At 37.8% G+C, this 15,913-nt stretch overlaps 2 protein-coding genes and 1 long non-coding RNA gene across 5 annotated transcripts in view; 2 read left to right on the forward strand and 1 right to left on the reverse strand.

Annotated features, from left to right (window-relative positions):
• LOC107264090 (mitochondrial folate transporter/carrier) lies at window positions 1-11,227 on the forward strand. The gene is made up of 6 exons (XM_015731978.2): window positions 1-406; window positions 3,481-3,634; window positions 4,264-4,516; window positions 4,603-4,716; window positions 5,291-5,436; window positions 8,906-11,227. The coding sequence occupies exons 1-6, from the start codon at window positions 250-252 to the stop codon at window positions 9,081-9,083; spliced, it is 1,002 nt and encodes a 333-aa protein (XP_015587464.1). The 5' UTR covers window positions 1-249; the 3' UTR covers window positions 9,084-11,227.
• The window catches only part of LOC112493847, a 16,847-nt gene continuing 5,632 nt past the window's right edge, over window positions 4,699-15,913 (reverse strand). Inside the window, exon 3 of the long non-coding RNA XR_003058746.1 lies at window positions 4,699-4,808. This is a non-coding gene — a long non-coding RNA (uncharacterized LOC112493847). The remainder of the gene's footprint in view (window positions 4,809-15,913) is intronic.
• The window catches only part of LOC107264087 (ras-related protein Rab-32), a 19,842-nt gene continuing 15,478 nt past the window's right edge, over window positions 11,550-15,913 (forward strand). The window contains exons 1-2 of one of the 3 annotated variants that reach the window (XM_015731963.2): window positions 11,550-11,673; window positions 12,699-13,089. In XM_015731963.2, coding sequence (XP_015587449.1) covers window positions 12,927-13,089 — 163 coding nt within the window. In that variant the 5' untranslated portion in view covers window positions 11,550-11,673; window positions 12,699-12,926. Of the gene's footprint in view, window positions 11,674-12,698; window positions 13,090-15,869; window positions 15,900-15,913 lie in introns of those variants that run through there. The other 2 variants (XM_015731967.2, XM_015731971.1) reach the window with 2 other exon arrangements.

The raw sequence follows: 15,913 nt of genomic DNA on the forward strand, positions 1-15,913 counted from the left end.
GGACTCTTCGCGAAGTTTAGTATGGCGGCGATCAGCGCACGCATTGTATCTTTTTTGTTGCGTAATTCTCGAAAATTACGCGAATAAATTCGCGTAACGGCTTGTAGTACGGTCGGGTTAACAGCGTCTCCGGTGGACCAACAAATATGCAGAAGAGTGGAAACGAGTGCTGCTAATGTCGGTAAGGATGCGTGTGGAAACGAAGCCAAAAACTCGGTAACGAACGTAGAACAGTCTGCTGCACGGAAAATGTCTGCTATTAAAACGACGGGGACAGCAGGACCACCCCGATTGCTTCCCGTGCTCAGCCACCTTAGATATGAGCACCTTGTCGCCGGTGTTTCCGGAGGTGTTGTTTCAACCCTGATGCTTCATCCCTTGGACCTCATAAAAATCAGATTTGCTGGTGAGTTTATCGATCTTTTTTTTTTGTAAGATTCAGAGACGCGAACTGGAAGAGAAGATAATGACGGAAGTCAGAACAGCACGTGCTTTCGTATGATCTCATTTCAGATTTCTTTATGGCATTCGAAATTTTCATTATAAATGATTAAAATGGCAATGAAAACAAGACAGAAAATTTGAAGCGTCCCTTGTCTAGTACAAACATGTTCTAGTGGAACTCATAACATCTTAGATATTTTTAAAGATATAACTATCGTCATTAGTAATTAATTCTGATACTAACAGACTCCTCACATATTTCTATATTATCCTTTTATGACTGATAATCCTAGTTGATATTAACTAATCAGAGTATCGATGTCATAGAACCTGGTAGTCGAGAATCTGAAATATAATATCCTACACCACTGACACTGAACTTGATAAGTCATTTGTTAATAATTAATAAAAATATTCATCATTCTTTATCAGAATGCTTAAGTATGAATCAAACATCATCTTTACACCACAGAAATAACTTATTAAAATAAGTATACCGGTTCTGAGTAACTGAAATCATTATTCTGATAATAATAATAATACATGTCAAGTAGTTTAAGAAAATGATGCAATCTCTAGTATATTACACCACCAAATGTTAGCTAACCTTTCACCTTCTCTCAAGTAGCAACGGAACTAAGATACTTCTTCTTGATCCTTATTGGCTTTTTGCTCTATAGAGTCAAGTGTAAGGAAGCTAAGATACAGATGAATGTGAATTAATGTGAATGTGAATGATTTAGATAAAAATGTTTCGTTAGCATATAGAATGTCTTTGGTAATAGAAAAATGGCTGTTCGGTCTTACACTGCCATAAGGGACAACGTGTAGAGTAACTTAGGAAAAGTTTAACTATCTATTTTTTGCGTCATTGGACAGAATGATGTGTATTATCCAACACGTGATTTAGCAAATATACACGTGTTTTAACCATGTATATACGTACATACGCTTATGTATATATTATATATGTCGTCAACGCGTTATTCACAGTAGATCGTTACTTGCCAGCTGTTATAAACCCGAGCAGTGATTTTTCACAATACTTCAAGTTCCTCGTTTCTTTTTACTAATCCTTCTTTTTTCTTTATTTTCTTAAAATGCGGTTAATTACGCCCTTTTCTACGATTTTCATTCGTTTAAAACGACGAGCTACTTTCCATCCGTATTAATGAGGATATTCAGGTGAAACGAATATAGAAAGCTAACATACCTCGCTTCATTGACTGTAATGACTGATTCCTTCAAAATAACGTGAAGACCCTATAAACTTTCTTAACCTTTCGATTTCCTGAAACCAATCGTTCCAACTCTTGCATTAGTAGTCATCATACTTTGTTACGCCATATTGAGAAATTTTATCTGTAGCAAAGTTCTCTGTTAAATTGCCAATTGCGAAAAACTAAAAGTTCATTCAAGCATTCAATAAAAAAGAATGGGAAATTTTCCTCGGAACTTTATCCTCGAGAGATTTGTCGTTAATCAAAGTCAGGTGAACGAAGCTGAAGATTTCAGTTGAAAGGATTTCAGCCAAGTTAACGGTTAATCTGGACCTAAAGGAATGTCTTACAGTATACTATAGGTTAGGTTCATACTGTCTGGGTTTCTGGTCTTATATAAGAAACCTGGACGAGATTTATTATAGAAGCTTTTACACTGTACTAATAAGGGATGCTGAAGACTAACAATACCACAGCGTATTTTATCTAATTTGACTCTAAAAATTAATCAATAACCAAAGTCGCATTATGAGTCCGGCGCTGTTATAGACTTGTTCATTGTTCTTGTGAACATATTGTATATCACCAACGAAGAATATAGCTTCGAGAAACATCAATCTATATAATGGTATTAATTGTTAGCGACAACCCGTGTCAAGTTACTGTATAAGTCTATTGTTTTCGACAAAGTACTAAATAGAATACTAGACAAAACAAAAGACGCAGTGGCGCAATTATGACTTACATATTCAACCTTTATTTTGTTTCACGTAAGTTACCTCAACAATCACTTAACAACACACGGTGTTCTTTAATGGACGTCATTCGCAGTTATCCTTAGTGTTTTTTAAAAGAACAGAGATACAAGCTCGCACACTCTGCCAAGAATAAATTGAACTCAGTAATTTTCCTAGCGTAGTGACCAGGAGAAATTCACTTTTTTCTTCTCTAGTTTCTATAGTAATTTATTGTACTTTGCGGAGGATTTGATTTACAATCTCGTTTTATCTCGAGTATTCTGATTGATTCTGATTCATTGTCGTGGCAACGTGTTAAGTTCTTTGGTAAGGTGAATACTACAGATACGCTCAGGACGTAGACACAGTTGTGTATTTTCGTCGTAAAATTTTCTGGCGTTATACCAAAATCTTATAAATTCTTTGCGTTTCGTCAGAAGCACGTGAGTTCGCGAATTTCGTGGAAATTCGCTGTGGCGTCAGGCCAAGCGTATATTTCTCCCTATGGAATATAATAAGCGAAAGTTCCAGTGGAAACTGAACTTATCAGCAAGTATGAATTACAAGTATTTTGTTAACCGTTCGATTACCGTTATTCTACTTCAAATGAACTGCTGACAGATAGTAGAAAAAGAGGGCTTGTAATTGTCTGCCTGCGTTAGTCGAGCGATCCTTTTTGCAAAGTTATGTAGAATAGATTGAAGCTGGATAAATAAAAAATTGTTATGCATAAGGTATGGTTCAGAAAAGCAACGAATTAGCATCCGTATGATAAACTATGACACTCGGATATCAATTGGATGACAATTGGAGTTATCGCGGTGACTAGTTAACCTTTCTTGGAAAAAAAATTATGGATTTACGAAAGAAACAATCACCCGACGTTGACCAGCCATACTTTACAGATTATTCGTACACGTAAGAAACAGATGCTAGTAACATCTGTAAACAATTATATATCACGTTTTAGCTCTCTCGGAATTTCAAATTGTTGTGTTTGGTTGCGTGATGTTGAAAAAACCTATAACGTTTCATGGCCCATAAATTCCAGGTGTATTTGACGTAATTTGTTGTTTCAGTGAACGACGGTGTCACTAAAACGACGCCTCAATACAACGGACTGAGAAATGCGATCTCGGAGATTGTCAGGATGGAAGGTCTTCGTGGACTCTACAGGGGAGTCATGCCGAATGTTTTGGGATCTGGCAGTTCCTGGGGTTTCTATTTTTTCTTGTAAGTGCGACCATATCAGTTGCCTAATAAAGTATTATTTACGGCAAATCTAGAAAATCTTACAAAATACGTGAGATCACAGCGGCGTATCAAATTAACTTTTTTTTGTATTATCTATAGCTTCGTATCATTTCACTTGACTGTTTCGTTTTGCAAGATCCTATGGGGGTGTGTCCCCTTTTGTATCATTTCAGATTAGTCGGAAAAATAAAGACTTTCGTCATTATTGTTTTCGTACTCTCGCAAATCAATTATATAAATGAATTATACGTTTACTGACAACCAGAAGTCATTTTTTGTGCATTCTAACATGAGCTGATCCTATATATCATTATCATTTTATCCGTTTAAACCTAATTATTACCAGGGTATGGCTTTTTGGATCACATCTGAAGTTTATGTAACGTTCGTTTCTGTAATCATGTTTATTTAGTAATGACGCCTCTCGCACTTTATTATTCAATAATTCTAATATAAAAATATAATTACAGGTTTTTGTGCTGTTGGTTTGATTCTTATCATATAAAATGTCAATGTCACATCGTGGTACTCTGTATCAGTAATAGAGCCTGGTAGGCATAGAGTTAAATAATATTATTGGCATGTAAATTGTCATTTTTTGTTCACAGTTACAACACTATTAAAACGTGGATCCAGGGTGGAAACACTAAGAAGCCACTTGGTCCTACGCTACATATGGTTGCAGCTGCTGATGCTGGCATCCTAACCCTACTAATGACTAATCCAATTTGGGTAGTAAAGACACGACTTTGTTTGCAATATGCTGGGGATGTTAGTCTGGCTGAATCAAAGAGATACTCGGGTACGGTCGATGCTCTCAACAAAATATACAGAACTGAAGGCATTAGAGGCCTGTACAGAGTAAGCTTGTTATACAATGTTACTTATTATTACAGTCAAGTGTCGATTATGTGTTTTTATGCTTTTCTTTATGTTTTTATGTGCAGGGTTTAGTTCCTGGAATGTTCGGTGTGTCTCATGGTGCCATCCAATTCATGGCGTATGAAGAGATGAAGAATAAATATAATATCTACAGAGATCTTCCCATCGATACAAAATTGGTAAGCACTGTATTAGATTCTATATATTGAGGATGTCAAACAGGACATCATGTGATGTCCAATTTGAGGATACGCAGATGTTTCCCTTCATTCTGAAATAGTAATAAGACGCAGAGTTAACACTAAGAATTAGCGGAGCACAGAAAGTTAAGTACAAATTATATTAATGCCTCACTCGTGTCGTACATTAGCATTGATATTACAACACGGTTAGCACTGCAGCATATGTGTTTGATGTAAGAATTATGTGTCGTGCCAAAGGAATATTTCCTGCAATAAATAGCACGTAACTCGTGTCAGCAATGATTTATCACGATTAGGATTTATTTTGACTTAAGAAATCCTATAAATTGTATAAACCTATCGCCTGTAATGCCTTGTTCTCCGGATGAGTTTATTTCTCCCATTCAGCATACGTATAACAATGTGTTACGCAGTATCCTTATGAGGAGTGCGTTGCTGATAACAGGAGATTGACACTCGCTATATCTTTGAGCAACAATCCAACATATAATGCATATCCTCTGTTTTGAAATTACTGATGCTACTATGTTTTCTGTTATCTCATTTCCAGGGCACGATGGACTACATTGTTTTTGCAGCCTTGTCAAAATTGATAGCCGCTGCCTCAACATATCCATACCAAGTGGTCAGAGCCAGACTGCAAGATCATCATCATGATTATCGAGGAACATGGGACTGCATTCAACTGACATGGAGGTTAGAGGGATTGAAGGGTTTCTATAAAGGGTTGTCACCCTATCTCCTGCACGTCACGCCGAACATTTGCCTGGTCATCATCATCTACGAAAAGTTCACCAATAACAATTAAGTTTAGCGCGATACCACGTATTTGGATTTTTTTCAGTCGATTCCTCCTACCTCTAGGAGGAACACTTACGCGTTAACTCCAATTCGATGTAATTGTAAACGATCATTTTTCTGGAATTTTAGAAGCATCATAGCCGAAGCATCCCATTAACATCATGTGATAGGCTTTTACAAATTTTATTTATACGTGTCATCCGTAAGTTGCAATACTTTATCAGTGAAAGGAACTCGCGCACTTCAGTATTACAGACGGAATAAAATTTTATTGCTTTTTATATAATTTTTCCTTACGTTACAGCTTTCAAGAACTCTCTCTAACGTCCTGAACGTTAATGGGTGCTTCCGCTGTGCTATTGTGCTTCTCGTACTATTATACTCCCGATTCTTTTTACTTGTTCATCCTAAGATCGTGATGATGATGGTGGCTGGCTCCGTCGGCTTTAGGTATAGCTCAGATCGATCGTCTCTCGGAAGACCATCGGGGCGATATTATTAGAGTACTTTAGACTTAATGGCTGTGGAGGGCAGGACTTGAGTGATTCGAGTGATTTTAGCAAACAATTCCTGGCGATGCGTGTTTCACGTGATACATCGATTTTCTTTTGTTACGTACAACTTGTTTAATTTAACATAGAATTTTAAAAAAAACGGCACTATACGATCCTCTTGCCATCAGCTTCATCCACGACAAATAACTAAGCTGCCAGTGGCTCAAAATATATTAATCGGGACTGTACGTCCTGTTCGCTACGATTAATCCGACGTGTACAGTCTAATGGTTTAGTCCGTATTTCTCTTCAATAGATTGTACGTACCGAATGCCATTTCCGTTTCTTCTACAGAGTCACGTATATTATTTTTCTTCAAGAAACCGTCATTCTGTTAATTGCATGTCATTCGATAGTGTAAGACAAACCTCCTTATTGGTTGCCAGTTATATTCTATTTCTTTAATGATCGCAATGGTATCATTTATAATTAAAAAAAAGAAACATTTGACAAGATCCGAGGCGTAAAAGTGGCCTTTTGATTTGCGCTTACAATTGTTACTAGAATTATAATGAACATTTTTTTTTGTATCTCGTACTTCTTATAATTCTCTTCAGTGTGTCTCTTTTGTATTCGGAGACTCTTTAAAAAGGCCGTACCTGTACTTAATACTGTTAATTAATAACTTCATTCATCTAATGAAAAACTTTACGCACGTTTATTACATTTCATTGATTCGTATCCTGCAAGGGATACGTTTTCAATTTTCATGGCCCACTCGAGTAACACCCAGGGCTGTTCGTAAAACTTGATCTTTGTATTTAAAAGACCGATCATTATATAAACAAGTCTGGTGCCATTAATCAAAGCAAAAGCAAGAAAACCGATGTGTGAACATGCGTTGCCAATTAGATATAATGTCGTAGAGCCAATAAAACAATGTCGTTTTTAGACTCGGTGACGAAGGGAAAGAAATAAGAAAAAAAAGCGAGAATTGGTAAAGGCAGTGCCTGGATTCACTTTGACGCGAACTTCTTAATACTTTGAGATTTCCATGGCGTCGAGCGTTAGGGAGGACAATGTAGTTTTCATGAAACTTCACTTTAGCTACTAATTCATCTAAACTGGCTTTAGCTGAATTGAGGCGTAATCTGCTCGCAAGAGCAATTTAACTTGAGGATGAGAAACAATGCCGAGTGTAAGGGGACAGCGTGAGAGGTGAGAAACAGATGGAAAAAAAAAAAAGAAGAAAATACGTGGCTAGAAATATGAAATTAAGGAAAAGCGCACCCATAGCGCATACGTAATAGATCAATGACTATGCGAATGAATGAATAAAAGGAATACAAGATTATGGCTTATTATAAATGCGCATACATAGAGTCACGATTAAGCTAAGTTATAAATGTTAGGTATGCAAAGTTATTGATAAAAATGAAAAACGATAGGCTGTTTTCACTTTAAATTTTTCTTGACGCCACGTCGCACGCGACACATGTGTCAGTCTGAACGATAAATACGAAGAAATTCAATAATATATAACTAGAGGCTCGACTGACTCTGCGCGTCGCACGTGAAATCACGGGGATGAAGTTAATTTATTTTAGTTAATTATTTTTCGTATATCACTTTTCGAATTTACATCTATTTATCTCCGTCTCGTAACACAGATGTCGTTACGCGACAGGGCAAAATTTTGAAACAAAAAATAAATACAAATTTTTACACGTGTTCCAAGCGAGTCAGGTCGTTTATTAGCAATATACGTTTAGTCTCTTCGCAATTTGTAAATAGTAGGAAGAATTTATTTATGTGACTTCTTAGCTATAAATAGCAGAGCCCCATGCCTTCTGTAGGTAAAGTAGAGACAGGGTGACACGTGAGAACGGTGAAGTTACCGCGAACACGATATACCGTGTCGGTCGATGACGCAATCCCGAGAATAAAAACAATAAAAGAATCGTATATAGCGCGAGTAAACGTGAACGTTGGGATGAAATTGAAAGGAAGGAAAGAAAGGAACGAGGATTGATTGTACGTCAGAGATAATGAAATAGCCATTTTAGTTTCTTATAAGCATACGCTATAATAATACTTTGGCAATGTTTTATCTCATTGACAAGAGACAACTCTTTGTTGTCCTCGTTAAGCAGAGTCGACGTAATTTATTCATCCGATATAATAACATTGTAGACGTTCTCACGAATATTTCGTCCTTCCTACCAAACTACAGATACGTTGTATTATCGTTGTAACAAAGCACCACACCCCTTGACTACTGTAAGCGTAAAATCGCTTTTCGCGCGGACGCACAATTATTGTATTTTCGTGGCTGGACCACTACTTTTTTAAATATATTTCTTTGTTACAACGACTGCAGATGTACTTTGTTCTTGCGATCGTGCGTGCGAACGCGTGACGAGTGAAACGCAAGTGAATTCCTCGTGAAAAACCACCAGCAGTACGATTTTTGATCGAACCTCGTTTACCTCGCGGGTAAACGACGAATTGAAAAGCGTCGGGCGTGTTTTCATTGCCGGCGACAAGATTTGCCGAGGACGCGATTGGCCGAGCCAAGTCATTAAAGAGCCACGCAAGTCTAACGTAGCACGTAAGAGCAACGCGTATTCGATTTCCATCAAGAATCGTACGCGGCGGGTACACATTGTTTTCGTGCCGTTACTTGTCATCGGCTGACATATTGAAATAAAATATGAGAATCGTCACGCGCCGAGCGTCCCAGTCGTAGGAATTGGCAAAAAAGAAAAAGAAGAAAGTATTTTCAATGAATCTCCCACCTTGATTAGAGTACGTGGTAAAATTGTTTTATGACAAAGTAAAAACAGAGTATTGCTGGTGGTTGGTTACAGGGGCGAAGGTTGGCGTGGCTTTTACAAAGGTTTGGGGGTCAACCTAACCAGGGTAACACCGGCGACAGTGATCACCTTCGTTACCTATGAACACGTGTCCGAACATCTCCTGAGAAAGAATCTGTTTAATGTCCTGGAACCGAAGCAATCAACGTCGGTGACGAACGAGCAGGCCTGAGACCTAAGAGATAGACAAAGAAATAGAGAGGGAGAAATATGACAATGAGATAGAGTGGTAACAAATACGACCGGCAGAGGCGCGACGGAGACACCTTTATTGTTTATTTCGTTTATCCTTTCTCTTCTACTTTTTTCCATTTAGCAGGGAGACCAAGTGTTGACTTTTCTTTGTTTTTTTTTTCTTTGTTTTTTTTTTGTCGCCACTGGCATTTCCTTCATCGTATCCGTTCTTTATGTCCAGACGAATCATTCCAGCGCGATTGTTAATATTTCCCACGTGGATTTCTCGCGAGCTCGACTTCTAGAATTTTCTAATCGCGGGAATAAATGGATGTTACGTCTGTAACAGAGTGTCGATTCTCTCGCTGCTCTCGAATTCCCCGCCGTTTTTCCGCCGACTTATATTGTTATGTCCGGAAACTTCGTTGAACGACGCTAACGTCACGCGGCGCCACTGTCGCCTTCTTGAATGTACGTAACCTCCTTTACGTTACTCCATGCTTTTCGGGCGCTGGTAATATTCTTCCAATGGATTTTTCTTGAGGTCGTACGCCAATTCTTATATATGTATTGTGCTTAGATTGGTATCAGGATATATGTGTATATAATATACAACAAGGTGCAGTGTCTGCAATTTTTTTGGCATTCATTTATGCAATAATATCGTTTACTTCGAGATCATTGGAAATACAAGTCGTCGCGATATTTCGTCTTGTTTGTTATCATCATTGATATTTTTAATTAACATACGTATGATTCGCGAGTCAGCTGAAAATTATATGCGATAGTGGAAAACGAATGTTTCATCGGGAACTTTAGAATTCGCCTTTCGGTCGAATTGTAACGGTTACACGTCGATAGACATGATATATATATATACACACACACTTATTTACCAAAAATTGTAAACATTTTGTTTTACTCACGTGTCGCTAACACGTGGCGAAAAGTTCGTGGGAAAAAGACATCGTCGAGTAGTTCGATAATAGATTTATTATTTTCGTAGATTAGCGCTTAGGTTAGTTAACAGTAAGATTTAATTATTCATCGTGTTCCTGTAATTGTCCATAGTAAATATGTCGATGTTGAAGGAGAATAGTGCACGTGGGCTGTACCAGTGATGGCGACGAGCATTTTGAAAAGTTGCATTTCCCACGGACACGGAACCTCTGAACATCGTATTATGTATTATCATTTAGCAAATTTGGAAGGGAAAATACGTCTAATGTCGTATGCGCTTCGTGCGCTTGATATAGGTAAGGATTTTAAATGCCACTGAAAAAAAAGATGTCGCAGCAAGGTCACGCTACTTAATTTTTTTGTTTTAATCCTATCACGTTTTTCACATCACGCACGCTGGACACACGTACGTCAGGCACGTTTGCGAAATTTTCGTAATTTCGTACGCAATTCCTTGGAAGATCATTTTGAGGTTAGTTGGAGTTGCGAAAAAAAAATTTGATTCTAAGGAGACGCCTACGCAGAGGAGGGGTGGGAGAAAAGGGCAGGAAGACCGTCAGTGCCAAAGGAAATCGTTCAATAATAGTTTTCAATGTTGCTTTTATTTCTTCTCAGTCCTTTTTTCTCTTGTTATTTGTAAAAAAAATTATTACTTCACTTTCCCGCGATCAGAGGGACGCGCGTACAATAGTTCGTACAATTCGCGATGCGCTGGCGTGTCGTATCGATTAATTTTATCGATCCATATATCGATTAATCTACATAGCTTAAGTGATTTCCCGCTAACTTTACACGGTGTCGCTTTCTGCACCGGGGTATTAAAAAAAAATAATTATTCCACCAAGCGTATGTAAGGATAAACTTTATGCATACGCATAACCTACAATAACACACTGTACCGTATGTTAAATACACGCTATAGGCTATAGCCGTACGTACCGTTTAAAAAGACCTATGGCAAATTTTCCTGATACCTACAGATATAAATGTGTGCTTGAGGTAAAAAAGTTCTCGAGTGGATATTTCATTTTGCTGTGGAGTTCCGATCATCCTGCTGAGCCCTAGTCCGTAAGTGTGTAAAGCAATGTCATCAATTGATCCTTGTTCAGTACGTGTGTAACGAGGGATGTAGAGAAAAGAAAGATAAAGACAAAAAAAATTAATAAACAATGTAAACAACAATATTGACCGTTCATCCTTTTTCAGACATTGTCAACTGCCTTTGATCCTTTCCGTGAATCCCCTGTTGGCCATTCGTTTTCGTTAGCCTTGCACGAACTTACTGGGAGCGTCCATTTTCCTGAAGTAGAAAAACTCCTCGAGGATATACATATGTATCTGTCCTTGTACTGGAATAGGGCATGGCAGAAGGGAGAGGCGCCGTTTTGTCTACGGCTGACTGATAAGAATTCCATGTTATTTCATTCGAGCTACTTCGAAGAAATTGGCTTTCTCTTATATCCCCCAGTTTGGACGACGTAGAATCGTCTCACGAGACAGTCGCGCTATTGTCCATGGCCATTTTGTTAGTGGAGCGACGACTGCCTAGTCGAAAGGAGAATAGAGATTGTGCTACGGGGTTATAAACTATACGCTCTGAAGACAGTCGGGAGAAGATGAAAAACATGGTAAGAGTTTAGAAAGTAATTTCAGTGCAGTTTTTTTTTGTGGATTAACGAGACGCACGTGGATGTTTTATTACGTAAATTGCGCACGAGTTTTAACCCGTATTGTTATATTTTTCATGTGCTTGACAATTCAGGATGTAGTTTTGTATATAAAGATATTTTCGTGGGTTTGCATTTTTGTTCGGTCTTGTCGTTATCCTTTTAACCGATAATTGAAAGTCATTTTAAAGGAATTCATTTTTTAGAGGGAGAATTGCTTCTAGAAAATTTCATACGGTGTCTGATCGTTCAACGCGTGTCACGACACTTTTTGAAAGTATATAGTGGACAGTGTGTAGAGAACGAGGTTCAGATTTTAATATAAGTAACTAGATTAATTGCAATGGAAATTTGTATGGACTAAGACGATATTGTATTTATTTAAGCTTTTGTGTTTTAAGTGTACGGATCATCTTTCAGTGAAATCAGTATACAGTCGTTGATCATGTCAAATTTCAAGAGACCAATTTTTAAAAATCCTGCACTTTGTTGATTTCTATTTTTAAACTTACCTTATTTTTTTACTGCTCGTCGGTATCTTATCCACGTGACATGTATTTGTCGTCGTTCTATCTTAAGAGCAATGACAGCTGTATCTAAAGTAGCAGCTGGTAATTAGACTTTTAATGCCACACCAATAAATAGAAGTTTGCTTAGCAAAACAGTTGAAGTACTAAAAGTCAGTAAGAGTAAATTATGTTCATATACAGTGATTTTAATACGGGTATCAATTCGCTGCAGTCTTTTTTAAAGTCTACTCACTGCTGGATTTATCGTAGTAAACATGGTTCTTACGGGACTCCGGCCTGACAGCTACTGAGCCACCACTGGACACGTGAAAGATGCTGAAACGACCGTAGACGTTTAAAACGTACTGACAATCCACTATAAGCTTTATTTCAGACTCGGAATACTAGAGGGCTAAACCTCTTTACCATCAATATCCTCGTCGGAAAGTGTATCGTGCGGTAAACAAAATGTTTCAGGCAACACTGTGATTTTTGTAACGTCATTTCGCACGGGAAAAGCTGCAGCTCGGAAGGTGCTGCGCCCCGTCGATCTTTGCGGCGAGATTAGGAAACAATTTCACAAGAGTGAAAAGGAGAAGAATCCGAGAGGAGCGAGAAGGAGACACCGAAAGCAAGTGAGGTTACGCAATTACCGACAGCGGCGACGACGACGACGACGCCACCACGGAGCCAATAGCGCATTTTATGTTACACGTACGGTATCGCGCAAGATGGCCGCATGGGCTCAGCTGTGGTGAATTCAACCGTGAGGCATTCGCGCTCTTACCCAAGGAAAAAGCAGATCTACGAGGCAGATTTGTTGGAGAAGCTTCAGCTAAGATTTACGAGAAATCGAAGGAAACAAATGGTGAGTGAAGACGACATATATTTCTCATTTATTTATACGTTAGATTTAGGAATAAATGTGCAAAGGGTTTTCGTTTGGCGCGCTGTTTTTCAAATGCTAGCAGAAGACTACGGCCTATAACGGTAGCTTGGTGATCTTGAGGCCGGCTCGCAACGGCAATCGTTTTTATATCTATAGCGTAAGCTGTACGTTAAATTAAAGTGAAAAGCTGGTCAGACTTTTTTCCGTGATATCGAGTATGGCATTTTCAAATGCTTTTTTCTATTTGTTCATTCATTGTGCTGTTTTGTTTGTTCAAAATCTCGATAATTTATCCATGACGGTCGTCTGAAAACTATCGATGACGAATGGTCGCTACTAAAGGATAACATGACAAGTACCTGGCTTATCTTATCTGTCCGAAGATATTGCTACTGCTTGTACAAACGACAGACAATACTGAAGTGTATCACCTGGCTATTCATATTCTATATTATACTTATAGATATATATATCTATACGTCTTAAGCTTCGTACCTTGATTTCCAATGCTTTGTAATATTCGAGCGTCTTTTCTTGACTGTTTTGCGAGAACTCGGCTTAAGGGGAATTTCTTAAAAATACTTTTGCATGGAATCCCAAAAGTGGCTAAATGCTCTCGCGTTACTTTTAACACGTTTACCGGTCTTACGTACTTATGGAAAACTATCGAGTATGTATTGTATTTTTGGGGCGAATCGATCATAGAGAAATATTTAAATATTTATGTCTCATCGGCATTTAGTAATCGAGTGTTATTGATCTTTTTCATGCGTGTACATATGTACATACATCACATATACACGTGGTATGCTACCACTAGAAACGTATCACGTTTCATGCATTCGGAAAGAGCGGATCTTGTTTGCGACTGCACTTAGGCTTACCCAGGGGTAGCTGGCTGTCTTTATGGAGGGTTTCATTGGGGTAAGGTGTTACTGTACGTAACCGTAAGGGTGGATAGAGTCGAGTGCACTTATTAGTCTCGGACGAATAATGCAGAGGAAGGGTCTACTTGTAAAACTGTTAAAGCCGAACTGACGTAACGAAGGTTTTACTCGGTGATTTAACGTTGTCGTTTGTCTGGTTCAAATTACGCGCCTTTAAGAATAGTCGGGAAATAATGCCACGGTAGCTATTGAATTTGACGATGGTTTTAAATGTGGAAATAAAAATGCCTAATGATGACTATTAACCTTCTTTTTTTTTATTCTTTGATTTTTGTAAAAAAATGTATTTTTTTGCAAGAAAATATATTTTTTCCTGTCTCACAATACGTAATATAGAAGTTATCGATCGTTACATTGAAAAAGTATAAAAAAGAGAGCAAATAATATTGTATGTGTAATTTTTCGACTTTACGCTACTTGAAAATCAGATTTTTAAATGCTTTTGCGTATCGTACGTAATACTCGATAGGAGCTAAGTGTGCATTTTAATTGCAATAGTTTCATTAGGATTGGGTTATTGGCGTAATGTGCAATTTGGATGAATTTTTTTGCTATAGTTCCTCACTGAAAAGTAAGTCGTGTATGCATTGAACATGGGAAAAATTTATTGTTGCAACAAACAACAATTTATCCTGACACTGTGTACTGCCGCTGATTAATTTACTGAGGTTATCAGACACCTCGTCTTTTAATCATTACAAACATATATGTCGTGCCACGGGATTCTTAGCACTGTACTTTACAATATTTTTTCTGCAGAGCGTAAAAATTCATTTGGACATTTATAATTGCGGTATTTTCAGCTACGGGCACGTGTATCGCGAATTAGCAGATACGAGTCAAGGTATTATTGCGAAGTTGCATAAGTGCTTTTTATCACGATATCAGCTGACTAATTAACCACAATTAGGCGGGGTAAAAATCGTCGTGACGTTTGTTATTAAAAAATAAATAAATTTCTTACGCGTTGAATTAGCATCTAGAACTTAAAAAAATACTTACAATATATCCAGCATTATTTTACGTTTGGATTAGCATGTTAAGAACCTTGATAGTGTATTTAAGAGTATCTGGTTCATTGATCCAGTAGATACAGTAGATAGTCGGAACCAGCCTGTGACGTGATAACAGTTTATGCTAGTATCCAAGTCATGCCCAAAAATAAGATATTCGATGAAATTATATAATATTCGATGTAATAACGATTTGTAAATAAATATTATTTCAAAAATTAGAATACAGAGAAATGACAGACACAGAAGCGAATTACGAAGAAAAATGACGTTACTGGAAAAACCATATGGAAAAAAGACATTTGAATTTTTTCCACGACCATCGTTAATGTTTGACACTCTTTGCGCCAACAGGCGAGAGTCATTTGTAAATAATTTTTATGAATATTACCATATTTGTTCATAAAAATAATTGGCACTCGCAAGAGCCAAGAATTTTAATATCAGCTTGATTCAAATAAGAGGCTATGCCAAAGCAACTACTCGGTGAGTCAGTGTAGTTTCTTATTCCAGTGATTTTTGAAGAGACGTGGAAAAGCTTCGTGGCTCGGATAAAAGACCGTGTAAATGAATATGATTTATAGTACGTAACAAGACGTGTTAATTACGTGCATTGACAATTAATTGATAGCCGCGAGTCGTCCGACGATACGTCACTCTAACACCTATTTGAGGTTATGTCTCGAAGCAGAGTATTCGCGAGGGACGCGAGGCGCACAGGCGTCTGTTTATTAATTGTCGTCAGTTGAGTATTAATTGTCACGTAGGCCTCTACGACGTCGAAATAAATGGACGTTCCGGCTGAACGAGCTGCATGTTGTGTTGTGTGGTACGATAATAATA

The sequence above is a fragment of the Cephus cinctus genome, unplaced genomic scaffold, assembly GCF_000341935.2.
Source record: "Cephus cinctus unplaced genomic scaffold, Ccin1 Ccin1_scaffold0168, whole genome shotgun sequence".
Classification (NCBI taxonomy): Eukaryota; Metazoa; Arthropoda; class Insecta; order Hymenoptera; family Cephidae; genus Cephus; species Cephus cinctus.

Coding starts and splice junctions, on each gene's coding strand:
- LOC107264090 (XM_015731978.2), top strand. CDS start 250: ATGTCTGCTATTAAAACGACGGGGACAGCAGGACCACCCCGATTGCTT. Junction 4,717..5,290: donor TTCCCATCGATACAAAATTG/GTAAGCACTGTA, acceptor TCTCATTTCCAG/GGCACGATGGACTACATTGT. Junction 5,437..8,905: donor TGCATTCAACTGACATGGAG/GTTAGAGGGATT, acceptor GGTTGGTTACAG/GGGCGAAGGTTGGCGTGGCT.